This window comes from Ricinus communis, chromosome 5 (assembly GCF_019578655.1).
Source record: "Ricinus communis isolate WT05 ecotype wild-type chromosome 5, ASM1957865v1, whole genome shotgun sequence".
In the NCBI taxonomy this organism is placed as follows: Eukaryota; Viridiplantae; Streptophyta; class Magnoliopsida; order Malpighiales; family Euphorbiaceae; genus Ricinus; species Ricinus communis.
The window spans coordinates 11,809,789-11,829,687 of NC_063260.1; the positions used below are offsets into that span (position 1 = coordinate 11,809,789).

At 32.4% G+C, this 19,899-nt stretch overlaps 3 protein-coding genes across 6 annotated transcripts; all 3 read left to right on the forward strand.

The window, feature by feature from the left end:
- Nucleotides 1–2,091: 2,091 nt before the first annotated feature.
- LOC8283301 (plant UBX domain-containing protein 7) lies at nucleotides 2,092–7,332 on the forward strand. Of its 2 annotated transcripts, none has more exons than XM_015721015.3 (10): nucleotides 2,092–2,418; nucleotides 2,790–2,893; nucleotides 3,008–3,118; nucleotides 4,101–4,296; nucleotides 4,394–4,471; nucleotides 4,563–4,631; nucleotides 5,020–5,163; nucleotides 5,297–5,396; nucleotides 6,046–6,311; nucleotides 6,804–7,332. In XM_015721015.3, the coding sequence occupies exons 1-10, from the start codon at nucleotides 2,320–2,322 to the stop codon at nucleotides 6,963–6,965; spliced, it is 1,329 nt and encodes a 442-aa protein (XP_015576501.1). In that variant the 5' UTR covers nucleotides 2,092–2,319; the 3' UTR covers nucleotides 6,966–7,332. The 2 variants fall into 2 exon arrangements, with proteins under 2 accessions (XP_015576501.1, XP_015576500.1); XM_015721014.3 differs by having other exon boundaries at nucleotides 2,095–2,418; nucleotides 6,037–6,311.
- A 1,628-nt stretch (nucleotides 7,333–8,960) lies between these two features.
- Nucleotides 8,961–12,205, forward strand: LOC8283300 (trihelix transcription factor ASR3). The gene is made up of 2 exons (XM_002521826.4): nucleotides 8,961–9,885; nucleotides 11,777–12,205. The coding sequence occupies exons 1-2, from the start codon at nucleotides 9,252–9,254 to the stop codon at nucleotides 12,079–12,081; spliced, it is 939 nt and encodes a 312-aa protein (XP_002521872.2). The 5' UTR covers nucleotides 8,961–9,251; the 3' UTR covers nucleotides 12,082–12,205.
- Nucleotides 12,206–15,221: 3,016 nt separating this feature from the next.
- On the forward strand, nucleotides 15,222–18,329 carry LOC8283299 (SWI/SNF complex component SNF12 homolog). Of its 3 annotated transcripts, none has more exons than XM_048374291.1 (3): nucleotides 15,222–15,407; nucleotides 15,982–17,581; nucleotides 18,022–18,329. In XM_048374291.1, exons 2-3 carry the CDS (start codon nucleotides 16,014–16,016, stop codon nucleotides 18,092–18,094), a joined length of 1,641 nt encoding a protein of 546 aa, XP_048230248.1. In that variant the 5' UTR covers nucleotides 15,222–15,407; nucleotides 15,982–16,013; the 3' UTR covers nucleotides 18,095–18,329. The 3 variants fall into 3 exon arrangements, with proteins under 3 accessions (XP_048230248.1, XP_002521871.1, XP_015576499.1); XM_002521825.4 differs by having other exon boundaries at nucleotides 15,223–15,407; nucleotides 15,498–17,581; XM_015721013.3 differs by lacking the exon at nucleotides 15,222–15,407 and having other exon boundaries at nucleotides 15,414–17,581.
- The last annotated feature ends 1,570 nt before the right edge of the window (nucleotides 18,330–19,899 follow it).

Below are 19,899 nucleotides of genomic sequence, written 5' to 3' on the forward strand. Positions count from 1 at the left end.
AAATTAAAAAGATGTTTTGTTCAACCACTGAAATTGTTCTCACCACTTAACTCACACCTGTTTAATAAAAATTAAATTACCGATAATTGATAAAAGTTCAAACAATTACTTTTTGAAGTTTTTTTTTTTTATACAAACATAAATACTTCCATATTTTATGAGATAAAAACTAATAAATTATATATTATTATCTTCTAAGTTTGTTTTAGGCTCATGGAATTCAAAAAATAAAGTTATTTTATTTTTCTCGATAAGCTCTTCTATTTAATTATATTAATGACAATTGGACATTTCTCTCACAATTTTTCTTTTACTAACGAGAAAAATTTGTTCTCGTTAATTCTTATTATATTTTCTCAAATTAAACATAAACTTTATTGTTTTATTATTTTTATTTATTAAGTTTTACAATATGCATATTAGTTTGTTAAATAAATAAATTAATAATATGATAGATTAAAATACTCTTAATAAAAATTTTGTATCTGTATTAGTTATTCAATATAAAAATAAACTATAAACACTTAAGATATGTGATTGATGAAGTAGTTTTATAAAAGTTAAGAAATAGCTAGATATTGTTTTTAATAATATTTAGTTATATATTAGTAAATATTTTATTTAGTATTATTATTCTATTTAACTTTCTATTTATTCTTTTTATCTGTATAATACATAATAAATTACGGTATACATTATGATAGTTTTACATATTAATAGCAGCAATTTTATGAATCAGCTAGAAGAATGAAAATAATTCTTTAGTATAAAACAGTACGTCTTTCATTGCGAGTTAATTTGTAAGTCAACAATTAGTTTTTCAAATTAAATTGGATCGACACGTTTGATTCAAAATATGACCTTTATTTTACTCCTAACTATTTCACTCGTTTGCATTAAGCAAATCAACCAACATTTTGCCTAAAGCAACTAATATTGTGTCAAAGCTGCACTCGATTCACACATGTATTTATGCATATATAGATCAAACTCTCTATTAAAGGACCATCTATATTTCAATATGGCCATAATAAGTTCCACTTTAGGGTTGCTTTTTATTCCTTGGACCCGCCAAAAAGAGCCCTCGGCAAATATATGAACAACAATTACCACCTGAACTATCCGTGGTTAACCGCGCCAAACATGGACAGTATTGCTTATGAATATGCTGAGCGAGTGTTTACTATATAAAGCTGAAACGTTAGAGAGGAGCAATTAATATTTGCATGAGTTTAAATTAGCAAAGTCTAATTTAATATCTGCACAAGCAAGTTTGTCTTAGTGTCGTGCGGGTTAGCCTTTAGAAATTTTAATCCCATCATTAAGGATGCCCACAATTTAATTTTGCCTCCAAACTAAGAGTCAAGCTATTGGCTTGGTAAAACTATAACTTAAACTATATTAAATGGCTCGGTTTCATTTCAGAAGCTGGATAGTTCTGCTTCCATTATGGTTCTAGATCAGAATAAAATATTTAATTTTTGAAACAAAACTGAATCAATGGTTATAATTGGACTAATCCCCCACAAGTTCTAACCAAATAGAAATTAAGGTCTTAATTTCAGTGTGAGTCTAACTTGTATGGAACAATTCTAGGTTAAGTCTAGTCCTAAACTATTTGCAGTTATCTCTTATCATGACAATTAGTTTTCCTTATGGAATTTGTTCTATTTATCTACATATTGTATTTTAGTTAACTCTACCTTAATTTGAAAATTTCAATTTTTAACTAAGTAAACAAATACAAAATTATAGTTTTTGGATGTATAATTCAGTTTAAGACTGAATGTCAGGTATGAATTTTAATTTGTATTTATGCTTTTTTGAAAAAGTTTGTGTTTATATTTAATAATAAGATAAAATTAATTTCTCAAATTAAGTAAAATTATCGAAATTAAAGATTTTGAATAAAATCATAAAATGTCAATGTTTATTACCAAGGCATAAAATATAACAAAAAGGAAGTTTTAAAAATATCTTATTTCTTATACCAGAAAGAAAATTTCCTATTTTTTCGTTTAAATAATAGAATTACTTCTTCCCCTGAAATTATAGAATCCTTTTTCTTTGAGGCTCTCGAAAATTATAAAAACTTAATTAAAGAAACAAAACTCTTCAACAAAATTCTCTTTATTTATTATTTTCCTTTTTTTTTTTTTCTTTTCTTTTCTTCTTCCTGTAAACAATCTCTCTCTCTCTAACCCTAGATATGAGATAAAGAGTTTCTATCTACAAAACTAAAATTGATACTTATCGGAGCTTTTAGTTTCTCTTTTACTACGATTAGGGTTTGGATTTGGGAGATTTTCTTTGGGTACAATGGAGGGAATATTATCAGACAATGAGCAAAGCATGGTTGCTTGCTTTCTCGAGATCGCCGCTGGTCAAACCGCCGATACTGCCATACAGTTCCTTCAGGTTAAGTATTATTATAATCTTACACACTATTTAGAATTTTTTATGTTTTGGGTATAAGTGAAATTATGAATATTAAGTTACTAGGAAACTAAAGTTTTCTACTTTTTGAAGTAGTTAGTATTGTAGATATAGTATTTGAGTCCTGAGCGTGTTATATTTTCATGTTTTAGTTGTGATAGGAGATCAGAGAATAGTCTTTCTTTGGGAATATATTGCTAATGCTAGCTGATTTAAATTGGTCAGCTTGGCAGCATTAATTTAGAGCTCCAATAACTGTTTGCTTGCGAATGGAACTCAATGGTTCAGTGCTATGTATTGATTATTCTCTTGTATAAAACTTAATAATGCTGGTGAGCTTTGGGATGGAACAGGCCACTAGTTGGAAACTTGAGGAAGCTCTTCAGTTATTTTATGTTGGCAATGAAACTGGGCAGGTAGCATCTGCATCACAGTCTCCTCCCTTAGAAAATGCTGGGTATGTTGTGATTCTTTTTGATACCTGAATGTTTGGTGTCTGATTGTTTGATTTTGATATTGATGATTTTTCTTTTGTTATTTTGTTCTCGGTTACCCCACATTATTGATTCAGTGGATTGAAGGACAATGAAAATGAAAAGATTGGACAAAATAGTGCAGATGATGTGCGTCCTCCTTTGCCGGTTGTGAGGGATACTCTATATGATGATGCAATGTTTTATAGGTATAATATCCATGTACATTGAGAAATTGTGATTTCTATTTTCATTTGTATTAAAATCATCAATTTATACTCGTATGCTGTTATCGAATACGAAGAGAAAAGTAGAATTATACATGGATCATAAATCTTGTTTCTTAAATATTTGCTAAATTTCAAGGCATTCCTATTTCCTATTTTTAACAGACAAGTGCACTTGTGTATAGTTTGATCAGGATGCTCTTTTTATTGCAGCTGTGTTGTGTGATTATGTGTGTTTGTTGTCTTAATTCAGTTGTCTGACAAAGCTACAAAACGTTGTTCGATGAGAAATGTTTTTCAGCATCTTCTCCAAGTTGTGCAGTGCAAGTATCACTTTTAAAGAGTACATGCTGCTTAATAATAGTTATGTGACGAAAATTGCGTGTTTGTTGTCTTAATTAGTTGTCTAATGAAGCTACAAAATGTTGTTCTTCAGCATCTTCTCCAAGTTGGGCAGTGCGAGAATCTCTTTTAAAGAGTACATGCTGCAAAATAATAGTTATGTGAAGAACTGAAATTTTTTTCTTTTGGATTATTATTTGTTCAGTGTTCTTTTGAGTTCTGAATACCTTGTCTTTCTTTTCCTTCAGTTTGCTAATTTTGAGCGGTTTGGGTAGAATGAATTTTTTTCGAAATGCTATGAACACAGAAACTTTTCCTAATCCTTTTGCTGTGCATAACGGTTCAGTTGTCATGTCTGCTTGTTATTTTCCTCTAGGCTTCTTTTTATTCGTACATCCTTAGAAGTTTTTGTGCCTTGGTAATTTGCAAATCTGTTGTATGAATGCACCTAAAGATGCAAGACTCTCTTTTCTTTTTTTCCTTTTCTTTTGTTTTTAATTTTTTTCGGTAGGGTAAAAGAAGAGCAGAAAAAGGTCCTTTTTCTTATGGTTTTAGTGTTTTGAAAACTTATTCTTACTGTTTCTTTTGTCAAGCTGATGTCACTGTCTTTTTGTTTGATTAGAACATCAAGGACAGGATATCCTCCTCATGAGTCCAGTTCATTGGTGGCATTTCGTAACTTTGATGAGGAAATGAAACGTCCTGGGGTCTGGGAATCTGATCAAGGGGCTACTTCTACTGCAGATACTGCTCGTGATAATCTTGCTTCATTGTATCGCCCTCCACTTCATCTAATGTTCCATGGGTCATTTGAAAAGGCAAGCAAATAACTTCAAGTTTTTTGTTACTTAATTTATTGTTGTTATACCTATTTAAACCTATCTGATGGGGATTTTCTGGGTTGCTGGAGTTCAGGCAAAAGGTGTTGCCTCTGTTCAGGACAAATGGTTGCTGGTGAATATACAATCAACTAAAGAGTTCAGCTCTCATATGGTAGCTTTGGATATGTCCCATTTGGTTTGAGATTCTTCATAATGTTTATTGGTATCCTAACTTTTGAAGCTGTATTCATTCCTTTCTGAAGCTTAATCGGGATACATGGGCAAATGAAGCTGTTGCTCAGACCATCAGTACTAACTTCATTTTTTGGCAGGTATATTTCATGCTTCAGTACCTGTTTTTGGGTTCATTTGACTTGGTGGGAAATCTTAAGACTTCCTTATAGTAGCCTTCTGATACGCCAATCACATGCAATTAAAAGAGTAACTCAGATTACTTGAAAAAGTTAATTCCATATTTTATTTTTCCATGAAGTCGGTTAAAAGTTGGAGAAATAGAAGATGCAAGAGCACAGGGGATATAACAGACCAATTAGTGGCTGATGCATTTACATGTTAATTGACTCTAATTTGCTCTGATGCCATAGGTCATCATCTATGGTGATGATTTAGTTTTTTAAAATTTGGATCTCTATTTTTGGTGTTGGTAACTTACAAAATTTAATTACTGCACCATTTTTTGATGTGATGTTGGTGACATAGGTATACGATGACACAAGTGGAGGCAAGAAAGTCTGCACGTATTATAAATTGGATTCTATTCCTGTGGTGCTTGTTATCGATCCAATAACAGGACAGAAGATGCGTGCATGGAGTGGAATGGTGCAGCCTGAGTGTCTGCTTGAGGTACATTGCAAATTGATATTAATTTTTCTGCATTCTCAACATGATTGTATCATATAATAATATTGCTGGGAAAAGGGCCTCAAGTTTTAATTTTTCCAATGGCTGATTTAAATACACATTTTTCAAATGATAGGATCTGGTACCATATATGGATGGTGGCCCAAGGGATCATCATGTTACTTTGTCACATAAACGTCCAAGGGGAAGTTCTCAGGCTTTGCAGAAAAACAAAGGCAAGTTAGGATTGTTGTCCTTTTACACTGTCTTGAATCTCTGATGGAGTTAAACTTAAAATTCCTAAACCTTACCCACTGCTGAAGCTTACAAAGGCATTAAAACCTAGGCCTGCTTTCACCAGTTTGTTTGACATGCTGTATCAATTAAAAAGATGCTCTAAACGTTAAGCATATGCCACTGTCATTGTTTTGGTTAGTTTTTCTTCCCATCCTTTTGGGTTGAGGAAATGTCTGTATGTTTGTTCATTTGTTTTTTTTATGGGGGGGTGTTGGGCGGAGGGACGGGATGCAGGGGAATCAAACACTCACGGAAAAGAGGATGTAGTTTACCTACATCTGACAATGACTAACTTGCAAAATTTTATGATAACATGTAACTTATCTTCTGCGCATTCTCTTTACAATTTTTATTAGATATAATTATCTATACCGGGCAACTTTATTTTGATGAAAGACGCTGATAATCAGTGGAGATCAATGCTTTTGACTTGTCTGGCTGGACTTTGATCTCAGTTTTGCATTTTGCATTTGTGCGGCTCTATGTGGTGTTTATTTATTCTTTATGCTATCTTTATGCTCGGCGAAGCTGTTATTATGTGCTTGTGATGATAGCAATGAATATATCCATTTCCTGTAGAAACCTCAGATGAAACTAATGAAGAAGACGAAGAGATGTTACGGGCATTGGCTGCTTCTATGGAGGGTATGAAAGACTCAAATAGAATGCCTTCTGACGGTAAAGAAGCAGCTAGTGCTGACGAGGATGAAAAATCATGCTCAACTAAGATACTGGCATATCCACCTCTGCCTGAAGAACCCAAGGGTGAAAGGAGCATTCTTTGCAGGGTTGGACTTCGTCTTCCTGATGGACGCAGGATCCAGAGAAATTTCTTAAAAACTGATCCAATACAGGTTAAAATGCTCATGTTAGCTGCCCTCTTAGTCTCATATGCACTTTGAACTGGCAACTATTATTACATTTAATGACCGCATGGAACCTTTATTTGTCATTGAGCTCAGGTTGGTTTCTTTGGACCACTGCAGGGGATGTTTCCCGTTTTCTTTCTTGAATGTAGATGTAAAATGGTGTGATTACATCTATAAAAGAAATCGATTCTTCCATTCTTTTTTGCGTAGCATCTTATTCTTGTGATTTCTCAGAGCCCAAAGCCATCAAGTAATGAGTTATATGGCTGCATGCAAAATCTGCAGTCAGACAAAGACATCTAGAGTGCAAAGACTAATAGATTTTCTTGACTTTCCAATTGTTCTTTTCTTCAAGGCATAATACAGTCTGTACTAGCAGGGATATTACCCTTGTTGCCTACAAAGTTGGGAGCAGTGAAACTAATTTAACTGTATCTTGCATAAGTTTCTGAATTTGGCATTTCTATTTTTCTTCAGCTGCTGTGGTCATTCTGCACTTCTCAACTAGAGGAAGCTGGGACAAGGCCATTTCGCTTGACACAGGCAATCCCAGGAGCAAAGAGTCTGGATTATGACAGTAAAGTTACGTTTGGAGAGTCAGGCCTGGCTAACTCTATGATCTCAGTTGCTTGGGAATGAAGATGGACATGACTGCCATTTCCAAGAATTTCTTTTGGATTGGGAGTTGCCAGCATCCATGTTATCTTCACTTTGGCTTGCTCTGTTCAGAGTCCCTTTGGAACCTTGAAGTTGCACATTGCTTTGCCTATTTTGTAAATTCTCCATGTCAGCATGAATCCTTTGCTTTTTATGCAGTTCCGAGATTATCCAACACTTTTCTATTTTAGTATTCTTGTTATTGGGCTTGAGCCTGCTCCACAAGCAGTTATGGGGATTCATTTCAAACCTCAAATCTCTACATCTTCGTTTCCTTCTGTCGGAAAGGGTGGGATAAAGGATAAAGAAAAGAAAAAAGAAAAGATAGTGTTCTTAAATGTTCTCTTTAGCCTGTGTTATTTTAATCGCTATTGTTGACGGTTTTGCATTTTTCTGCTTAAGCTTTGTGTTCTTCCGGTTCCCTGCTTGAGAGTGAGTGGAGGCTGTGCTAAAATGGGGTAAGTTTGGGCCCATTATTTTCCTTTTCTCGTTTTTACATAAAGCAATACCCAACAAAATCATTAAATATAATTTATCTGAACAAATTTCTGACGAGGAGGAAGAAGCTAAACAGCTTTGCCCAAAGATATAGGAAAGTATTAAGATATAAAGAAAAACAGAAGGAAAAAGATAAGCTAAAAATATATTCAACTATCTGATAAAAGAGTTGCATAAATTTGGCACTTGGCAAAGGGAAGAGGAGCCCTTGAGCTTCTGACAAATTCAGGGAAGGCAAGAACTGGAGATAATAATATAAAAAAAAAAAGTCATTTTCTTGAAATAATCAGTTTTAAGCATCAATGTATTTTTTCTATAATGATTTATCTTTAAAACATATTACATCATATGATTGGACAATCATTAATTAAAAAGAATATGTAAATTCTTATCCATTTCAGTACTCATATTTTCAAATAAAATTTAATCGTACTTTACTGACAAATAAAATTTCGATATTCCAGAGTTTTTCATTTTTGTTTTGGAAAATGAGATTATTTCATTTAATTGATAACAAATATGTCGGGACAGTGTCAATAGATAATTTTGTGACTAAACCTATAAAACAAGGATTGACTATGAGAAATTAAAAGTGAAATTTAACGGTGCTAAATTGGTATTAATAATTTTCTTTAAACAAAAAAAAAAAAAGAAAAGCTAAATTAAATTAGTGAGAAATAGTAATAATGAGTAGAAAGAAAAAATTCGAAGAGGTAGAATGATCTCTCGGTATAATGCTGCCACGTGATCTTCCTTCTTACAAAGAGGTGGTGCTCTTTTTCAGATCGGACGCTGTAATGATTTATTTTCCTCAAATTCCTCCTCTCTCTCTCATCATTTTGTCCTTCTATTCTCACTTTTTCAGTTGCTAATTATGTATTTTCACAATTAAATCTCTTGCTACTTTTTATTATTTATTTAGATTTTGTGATTAAAGTTCAGATTTGACTTTTAAGATATGCAGGTTGTTCATTGACCTACACTAGATCGTTGCAGGATTAAGAGTAAAGATGGTAGAGTAGTAATGTTCTCTTAAGAGTGTAGCTAGGGTTGCTTTCCTCCTTTTCTGATAAAAAATGGGGTATGATTTTTCTATTTAAATATACTTTAGAAATTAAATTATTACAAATGTGTATAAAATTTACTCCAACACCACCCAAGTTTTAATATATATGAAAAGTAATTATTATACTGAATAATTACATGAATAGTATTGTAATAGCTAATTAAGTATGCATATAATAAGAACAAAAGTGATTGAAGTTGTAAATTAATCATAATAAAACTATTAATTGATATTAAACTGTAGAAAAGAGTCATTATATTAGCCTATTATTACTGTACACAGTCTATAACAAATTATCTCAAAAACAAGATAAGAAGAACAAGGCAGGGGTTGAACAACTAATAGTTAGATAAAAAGAACAAAAGATTGAGAGAGACAATACATGGAAAGAAATAATATATATTTACATATTACTGATTTTCTTTTCTAGATACAAAAGGAGTTCGGCAAGCCAAAAAAAACTTTTGAATAATGAAACAGTAAAAGGAAACAATCCTTTCTTCTGTCTCTGTTTCTGTGACAAACTAAACAACAAAATTCTTCCTTCCCCCACCACCACCACCACCACCACCACATCCCCATTTCTTTCTTTCATTTCTTCCCAATAAACATCCAAAAAAAAGGAACCCCACTCTTCTCTTCATCTATTTCTCTCTTTATTTTAGTTTCTTCTTTCTTTGTTTCTTGTCATATGCCTATACCATATGTCCGAACCTCCACCACCACTCCAACAACCACCGCCACTACCGCCACCACCTTTACACCTCCCCCTTCTCCCTTTCTCTACCATCACCACCACAACCACCACCATCAGTAGCAGCAGCAACCGTGAATATAGAAAAGGAAACTGGACAATTCAAGAAACCCTAACCCTTATAACTGCTAAGAAACTCGACGATGAGCGACGTTCCAAACCCAGCACCGTCGCTTCCACTTCTAAACCAGGGGAACTCCGGTGGAAATGGGTGGAGAACTACTGTTGGGCTCATGGCTGTTTCCGTAGCCAAAACCAATGCAATGATAAATGGGATAATCTCCTTCGTGACTTCAAGAAAGTTCGTGATTATCAAGCAAGATCCAATGATTCTGATTCTAGTTCTTTTCCTTCTTATTGGACAATGGAGAGACATCAAAGAAAGTTTTATAATCTTCCTTCTAATATGTCCCTTGAAGTTTTTGAAGCTCTTAACGAAGTTGTTCAAAGAAGATACAATACAAACATCACTACAACGCCACAACAACAGCATGTTTCAGCAGTTGCACCTCCCCCAGTTCCGGTGACATCTGTCCGGGAAGCTATGCCGGAAACTGTGGTGATGGACGCCCCGGCGGTTCCAGGTACCTTTGTATCTTTTTGTTGCAGTAGTAGTATTGTTACAATGTCAGTGTCAGTCCCAAATGAGAACTTTTTTGTTTGTTGTGTGTTTAAGATATAAAAAATAATAATTTTGGTCAAACTTGCAGGTTTGAAAAACTCTCTGCCACAATTTAATACTGTTTAAAAATCATTCTGTTATGTAATAATTTTATATACGGTCTGATTTACCCCGTAACAGGTATTTTGTACATAATACTTTTGACATTGAAAGTTTATTGTGGAATCGAATAAATAATGATAATTAAAAAGATATATATTATATTGAATTTGAATGAATAATTAGGTAAATATTGGGTTTTTAGAGTGTAAGAAGAAAAAAAAGAAAAAAAGGTGTGAGAGTAGAGTAGGCAAGGAATATGTCAATCTTATTGTTCTTATTGCAGGCATTAATTATAAAGCTTTAGTCGAATATGATTCCTATTCTCTTCGATCTTTGCCTAAAAATGGCAGGGTACAACCAACCCTTTGAGAAAGCATTACATTCAAAAACTTTTTATGTTTTAATTCTTTTCCGTTTTCATGCGTAAAACATTAAGTTCTTAAGAGACAAAACTTTCTTTTCCACATTTGAGTCGGTTGATGTATGTGCTTTGTTTCATCAAAATGCCCCTTTTTATTTATTTATTTTTAATTTTAATATAAGCTTGCTGTCACATTATTGTATGTGCTCAAAGTTTGTATTGAATCATTACATGCATATTGTAACATATGCTAGCATTTATGAAATACCATACCTTTTGCACAGATACTTAAAGATTTGAAATTTATAGCTTAGCCGACATTCGATTTCTTTCCTATATTATATTTGACTAGCAGGTTGAATGCAATTATGCAAGCCACAGTTATAAACACTTCCTCATCATTCTTTGATGTGGTCTTTTGGGCACTCCAGTAGATGCCATAAACCTTATTTTGATCATTCAGAGGAAAAGGAAAACTTAACACATGTTTTTTTATTTATTATCTCGAGATTGATTTTAGTAATCAACACTCGAGATACAGTTAATTAATCAATTAGGCCTAAAGTTAATCGGATTATTCGAAGGAATATAGAAATTATTATTATCATATCTAAGATTTACATATAATCACGCAGTTATTGAAGCAATTCATCAAGATATATAATCGTCCTTTCTTTTTGGGATTTTAGTATTAAAGCGAAATCTATAGATGAATGTACTAATGGAAAAGTCAAAATCTTGTGGACTGAGAGAGTGAATGTGCTGCAAAGGGTATTCCTGAATTTACTGGGTGCACTGTCCACTGGCAGCAAGCCCTACGGCCACATGCTACCCCAAAGACTGATCTTTTCAGTTCTTTCTCACCAGTTGTACTCCACAAAAAAAGTACTAGGGCTCTCTCTTTCCCTTGCCAAAAGTTTATCATCGCATGGGATTCTCACCCTTTATATTTCCCCCCTAGTAATCCAACCCTTTTTAATATATACATTATTGTACCTTGACCATTCTCGATTCAAAATGAGTATTGTATCCTACTACAGCTGTCGAGGTTCCCTCATACTCCATGGGAGAAATAACTCATCACATGAATCATAAACCTAGCTACTTAGTCCTTGCTTCAACTTTTTGTCAAAAAGAGTTTAATGTGTATTTTTATCTGTCATATAATATACATACATCTTCTATACATAAATTTAAGCAAAACATATATTATATGAAAAACTGGCAATGAGCACAGCCATTAGCTCAATATATAATCGAGATTCTGTCCTGTAAAATTGCATGTATATGTTTAGAGTCTTAATCATCATCCTCTTTTGTTCATTTTGGTTTTTCTTTTGGTTAATTATAACTTTGTGTATTGTGTGTGGTTGTTTCTTTAATCTTGTAGAAAGATCAGAATCATCTGCGACAGAATCAAGTGATAAACACGATGGTAATACAGGACCAAAAAGAAGGAAAGTTAGAAACATTGGCGCAAGTATTAAGCGGAGTGCTTCTTTTTTAGCTCAGACAATAAGAAACTGCGAAGAGAAAAAACATAAGAGACATCAAGAACTACTGGAGTTCGAACAACGTAGGCTTCAACTTGAAGAAACAAGAAATGAAGTGAACAAACAAGGAATGACTGATCTTGTTTTGGCTGTTACCAAGCTTTCAACTGCAATTCAGTCACTCATATCGAATCAAACATGAGAAAACAATTCTTTTATCATCCATCCATCCATCCTGTCCTGATTCTATATATGCTGCAGACTCTTTTGAGTTCGACTATTGATTCTTTGAATATATATTGACATGAAATGTCGATTTATTTATTTATCTTTTTAATTTTCTGCTTATCAATATTGGTATCTATATATCCCAATATTCGACCTCACTGGTAAGGAGAAATTATTGGTGATATTTAGGGTTTGCATGGACAGACATTAATTATTGTTATCAGTATTATTATTATTATTATATTTTTCACTTCAGCGCTGAATTGTGTGATGTTATATATTATATTCGTATGCAGTGAATTAAATATCTATGGATTAAAATTGAATTATGATCCATGTGAGACCAAAAGTTATTATTATTTTCCTCCCTATCTAGGACCTTGAATTCTTAATCAAGGGGCTAATACATCTGATGTTTTAATTTGTTTCTAAAGAGGGTCCTTTTTTTTTTTTTAAACATGTTTTGGTTTGCCTCATTTATCTCAACATATATACAGTTGGAGGAACATGGAGTGAGTTCAGTTCATCTATTAACTGTAAAAGTTAGCAGGAGAAATGTTGTACTGATATGACAATCTAACTTTTCCTAGCTGATTTTGATAGCTATACATGAATACAAGACCTGATAATCATGTGCGCCGGGCCAAGTTTAGATTGGGTCCGTCGGTCGGATATAATCAAGTGAGGAGATCCAATGAACATCGTCAACGTAATTTAACAAGTGAAGAGAGATGCGGGCATCTGCTGCATGCTTTTTAGTTCAAAATGAAATGGTCGCACTTGTATGGGGACATTGTAAATAGATGTGTACTTAAGGGTTGGCCAGAGGTGGTGGCTTCATTCATATACGTCATTCGCTGCCTGCGGATTACAGAAAAGAAGTCATTCCCTGTATTGCACATTTTAATTAGTATATGCGGGCCATTTGGAAATCGAGGAAAGGGTTCCTCTTTCAGGGAGAAGTTTTATCTCTCGTTATCATAAGGAGAAGAGCTCTAGCAGCCAGTATTGAGATGAGTAATATAAGCCAACCAACCACAAAAATAGCAGCCTCAAACAATTCGATAACAGTCCAACCTTATACTTATCTATATAAGCAAAGTAGGAAGAAACTACTATACCACATCAAAATTGTATGTAAATCAATAAATATGTTGTGTAATAATAAACAAGAATAAAGAGAATAAAGCGAGAAGAGAGTAATTTTTTTTTTTGTATCATTTCATTAATTATAACACATATTTATAGGCATAAAGAAGTATAAAGATAGAGTTCCATTTACATAAAAAAAATCAATGATAGATATTTAATATAACATAAACACTTTAATATTATCATAACACTCATCTTGATGCAAATAATAGTTACTACATGTAGAATTGCATGTTCCCAAATAATTATTGAAAGGTTTGGTAATTTAGCTATTAATTGGAGGTGTTTAATAACAGATTCTACTAGATAATTTTGAGTATGAACACGAGTTACTTAACGTTCAACAGTTATTCCAATTGATGCAATAAACAATAAAGACATGAGATGTAAATTCAACATCATTATTAATATATATTGTCTTAATAACATATTTTAAAAATTATAATTTTTTAATTAAATTATTTGAGCAAGTAATATAGGAAATGATAGATTTTGGATTGATAATAAATATATATGTGATCACCTTGTTGATGTATATATTAATACCATAAAATATTTAAATGGTCTACAATATGTTCTAAAAATCTAGATGATTCATTTTGAATTTTGCTCGGTGAAGGTCTAATAATCAGCTTCCCTTGATAGCAAGTAGAACATGAGAATCCATTAGATTGAAAAATCTTTTGGTCCTTCAATAGATAACCATACGAGCTTTCAATAATTTTTCATATTATTATTGACCTAGGATGACCTAATTGATCGTACCAAATAAGAAAAATATTTGGGTCAGTAAACTTCTAGTTTACTACCATATTTATTTCAATAATATAAGCTAGTGAACAAAATAGGTAATTTCTTCAATACACATTTATTTTCTATTGCAAGAATTATAATATAATGATATTCAATATTTAACACATTTGTAGTTTTAATATAATATCTATTTCGGTAAATATCTTTTAGGCTCAATAAATTTCTATGAAATTTGAGAGAGAGTAATATATTTTTAATAAAAAAATATGTATATTCAAGTATTAATATATTTACTATTCCAAAAATTTCAGTTATTCTTTTACTACCAAATTTTATATTGATATAAATTTCTTCCATTATTCAGTGAGAAAATACTTTTTATCTTTCAATATGGTGTGCGATCTATATTATTTATTCTTAATCCTATTAATTAATGATTGAATATTTTACTATAATATTTTACTTTTCTATAAAATAAATAATATATCAATTAGTATCGATCTTTTAGAAACTAATAATCGATCTTTTAGAAACTAATATAGTACTCTAAAAATATAAAATAAAAATATTAATTCTTTAATAAATTTGGATACTAAATTTTAAAATATTTAATTCTTCAGAAATTTTATAGTTAAAATTATTTAAATTTTTTTAGTTATTTATTTAATTTAATTTTTCAAGAAGTAAGACTAATACTAGTTCTTAAGGGACTGCATATAATGCTAGTTCTTCAAAAACTAAAAATTAATTAAATTTAACTAATATCATATAATATATTTATAATAAATAAATAAATAAAATAAAATAATAATCTTACAAAATATGTAGATAAATTATAATTGCAATATAAACTAGAATTTTTAATTTTTTAATTTATATTTTTAGATTATTAATTTATATAAATATAATTAATATTTTAATTAACATACGTATGATCAATCATATTTTTTATTGGAATATATTTATATATATTTAATTTAAAATTAATTAAGTTTTATTCATATAGATAATTTTAAATAAAAATTTAGATTTTATAAATTAAAAATATTTATAACTAAAATAATAATAATAATCAATAATTTGAGAGATTAACTTTATCACGGTACATTACAATTTTAATACTCTTAACAAAATCCTCAATTGTACAGCTGCGATAAATTTTTTATATTTCAGAATATGAAATAAAGCCTTACCAGGCTAAGTTAAACCGACGCCGGATTTGGGCTTTTAGCAGAACGACTCCATACAAAGAAAATCTTCCAATTACACCCAACTCGTCCAGAGCCCGTTATCGAGCATCAGCAAGAAGAAGAACAAAGGACTAGGGTACAAGCCTCTTCGCTCTCATAATTAACACAATACCTAACTCAGCTATTTCTTTGCTTAATTCTCCTGGTATGTTCTCTCTCTCTCTCTGCCTCTCTCTCTAGTAGCTATCTATGTCTAAAAGTCTGTTAATTTCTTGGTGAATAACTCGATCTGTAGGTTGGGTCAATTTAAAGGTCAGAGCTTTGCTGGGTTGTCGATAGTTTGGTTTTGAGCGCAAAGTGAAAAATTCCCATCGAAGTGTTGGAGTATAATTCTAGTTACCAGCTTGAATTAAGGTTTTACGGTTTAATTTAATATATTTTGTTTTATCGGGGGTACTTCACTTGTTTGATATCTAGAAAAAATTAGAAACTTTTGAGCTGTCAATGGAATTCAGAATGGGATTGCAATTCCCATTTTAAGGGTTGGATTTTTCTGGGATTTTATTTCTGGGTTTTAGGGTTTTGGTGGGAAATTGTTTATGGGTTTGTATTTTTTAATAACAGATTTTGGTGTGTGAGCTTATGTAAAGATTGGATTTTGATAGTTTTGGATTGTTGTTAAGAGTAATATATTAGGTAGTTCTGATAGTGATAGGGATAGTAATATAAAGCTATGTCTGTCAATAATAATAATAACAATCCACCGCCAATGAGTCTAGGGCAATCTTCTTCGCCATTTGGGAATGCTGGGATGGTTAATCCTTCGGCGCCTATTAACCCAGCATTCTCGCAGTCACAGTCTCAGGCACAAATGGGCACTGGCTTTCAGAGTCAGTTTCAGCTATCTCAAGCACAAGCCACTGCTCAGGCTCAGTTGAAAGCACAGCAGGTCCATGCACAGGCTCAGGCTCAGGCACAGGCACAGGCACAGGCACAAGCAGCTCATTTACAAGCACGGGCTCAAGCAGCTCATGTTGCGCAAGTTCAATCAGCTCAAGCACAATTCCAAGCACACTTACAAGGACTCTCTCTTAGTCAAGCTCAGAATGCTGGCATAGCCAATTTAGGATCATCTTCACCTTCATTTACAACTCCTGGTAGTATGAATGCCAAACGGCTGCCCCAAAAGCCCCCAGTTAGGCCCCCGGGTGTTCCCATGGCTAACATGATTTCCCCATTGAAAAATATGGATCTTACTCCTGCAGCTCGTAGGAAGAAGCAGAAGCTCCCAGAGAAGCAGCTACAAGATAGAGTTGCAGCAATTTTGCCCGAGTCAGCACTCTACACACAGCTGCTTGAGTTTGAGGCTCGTGTTGATGCTGCTTTAAATAGAAAGAAGGTTGATATCCAGGAGGCGCTTAAAAGCCCTCCTTGTACTCAGAAAACACTTCGGATTTATGTGTTTAACACATTTGCCAATCAGATCAGAACAATTCCTAAGAAGCCGAATGCTGATCCCCCAACTTGGACTTTGAAGATTGTTGGGAGAATATTGGAAGATGGGATAGATCCTGACCAGCCTGGAGTGGTTCAGAAATCAAATCCCTTGTATCCAAAGTTTTCATCTTTTTTCAAGAGAGTGACTATTATGTTGGATCAGAGATTATATCCTGATAATCATATGATTGTATGGGAGCATTCTCGAACACCTGCACCACATGAGGGTTTTGAAGTGAAGAGAAAGGGAGATAAAGAGTTCACTGTAACTATAAGATTGGAAATGAACTATGTGCCTGAGAAATATAAGCTCTCTCCTGCTCTGATGGAAGTTCTAGGTATCGAGGTTGACACCCGTCCAAGAATAATAGCTGCAATCTGGCATTATGTGAAGGCTAGGAAACTTCAGAACCCTGAGGACCCTTCCTTCTTCAATTGTGATCCACCTCTTCATAAAGTATTTGGGGAAGCAAAGATGAAGTTCACTATGGTTTCACAGAAGATATCTCAGCATTTATCTTCACCTCAGCCAATAGTTTTGGAGCATAAGATAAAGCTTTCAGGGAATAGTCCAGCTGGAACTGCATGCTATGATGTGGTGGTGGATGTCCCTTTTCCAATCCAGAGGGAGTTGTCTACTTTGTTGGCCAATGCAGAGAAGAACAAAGAGATTGATACCTGCGATGAAGCAATATGTTCAGCTATAAGGAAAATTCACGAACATCGTAGGAGGCGGGCATTCTTTCTTGGCTTCAGTCAATCACCTGTTGAATTTATTAATGCTCTGATTGAATCTCAAAGCAGGGATTTGAAGCTTGTAGCTGGAGAAGGTAGTCGAAGTGCTGAGAAAGAGCGCCGTGCAGATTTCTTCAACCAACCATGGTAAGCTCAATCGCTATTTATTCCCTTTCTAAACCCCTCTCTCTCTTGTCAGTCTCTACCAGTTTAGTGTTATTCATCCATGGTATCTGGGTTTCAGAATCAACTTGTCATCAACCTTATTTTAGAGAGAGATAATTGTCCTGGCCAAAGTACTTTTGTGTCATTACATTATCATTTGGCGGATAACAAATGGAAATTACACTGTTTGTTACCTCAAAAGTCATGGTTAGATTTGATCTTGAAACCTGTTATTGGTTGCACTATCACACACAAAGGCTACTATAATTCATAATTTCTTGTTGCTACAAGAAGAAAGAGGAGAAAAGGGGAATGGGTGGTTCAAGATGTAACATAGTGGACTTACTTTCTGAGGGTTCAGATGCAGATTCAATGAGGCCTTAGGATGTTTAACCATAGTTTATTTTTTGGTAATTGAACAGGGTTGAAGATGCTGTTATCCGCTACTTGAATCGTAAGCCAACTGCTGGAAGTGATGCTCCTGGAAGCACGTGAGTTGGAAGTTATTTAACTGCTGATCTGCTAGGCTGTTTGTCGTCAATTCTTTCAATTAGCATCTGTATATTTTCAGCCTCGCATTTGTGGAAGTGTGACAATGTATGATCATTTCCATTGATGATGGCCATGGGAGGAATAACTCCTTTCTTGTAAAACAACAAAATATGCTTTGTAGCTTGTGTAGGCATAGGTGTCCTCATACTTGTTATGCTAGTGAAAAGAATTGGCTCAATACTGTTCTTCTAGTTTATGGATGTTTGCTGCTCTGTTGTTAATTTTTTGTAGGTTAGGACATAACAATAAACTGCTAGATGATAGGGCTGTGGTATTTTTTGTGTGCGAGTAGTGTGCTTATATGCAGGACTGACAAATATTCTGAGTTTATATTTTGTTTAGATGCCAAGGAAGAAATTATTAGGATTAGCTGATTGTGTAAGTATGGCTGTAATCGAACTGAGCCGAGCCGAATATTAACAAGTTCAGATTTGGTTTGTTTAATTATGGCAGAGGCTCGAGCTTGGTTTGAGCTTTTATAATGGAGCTCGAGCTCTGCCCGTTTGAAAATAATTAAGCTCGCGAATAGCTCGAGTTCGGTTTGCAGCTAGTTCGGTTCGAATTTGATTCGTTAAGTAGTTGCATAATAAAAAAAAATTCAAGTTCAAGCTCGTTAAACATAATTCAAGCTCAAGACTCTTTAAGCATTTTTTAATAATTAAGTTAATCAATTGCAATATTTAAAAATATAGTAAAAAATGATGAAAGTATCAAATTCAGTAAAAAGAATAAAAAAATTAAATTTGTAATAAAAATAATTAAAATCAGCTTCTAAAAATATAAGTCAGCTTCTAAAAATATAGCAAAACATAAAAAAAATTGTTATTAAAATAACATTAATAATGAAAGTAAAAATCATCGTTGCATAAAAATTACAAAAAGACCATACTAAATATATCACAAGTCTGTGTTAATTTAAAAAAATATATAAATCAACCATACTATTTTATTTTCTAGTGACACTCACTTTTTTAATGAATAATATTTATAAAATTTAAAATAAATCTTAAAATATAAAATAGTCGAAATGTGATATAATAAAGTAGCTAAAAGTTTTTTATAATAATATATTAATTTATACAAATTACAATTTTGATTTATTTTAGCTTAATTTTTAATTTGATTACTATTTATAAATATAAACGTAAATTCAATCTAAAATTTTAATTAAATTAAATTTTTTTGAAAGAAACCATATAATCTGACATTGACACTCCTCTCTATTGATTCTAAAATTCGAGTTAGACAAATATGAGATATCTAAAAAGCAAAAAATATGAAAATACTATGTATTAAGAGTAAGATATATAAAGTTTTGCAATAATAGCAGTACCACTGACTATATTTATTTAGACATAATGTTTAATTTTTTCTTTTCTATGCTAGTGCATGGTCAATCATGACCTATTGTATACTAATTAAGGTTTTAATAATAAATAATTTGTTATTAAAATAGTATAATTAAATGATGCATTTAGAATATTTTTGTTGTCATAAAAATATAATTGAATTTTATAATATATAATAACTCATAAGTAAAATAAAAATTGTATTAATGAGTTAATTTTATTTTATCTAATTTGAAAAACACTCATTTTATTAAATTGTTATAGAAAATATTTATTTATTATTTATTATTTTTAATAGCTATATTTAAATATTGTAGTTATATTATTATTATTTTAAATTCGAGCTCGAATCTTTTGACGAGCTTGTGCACGAGTTAGCTTGCCAAACTTATAAATAAA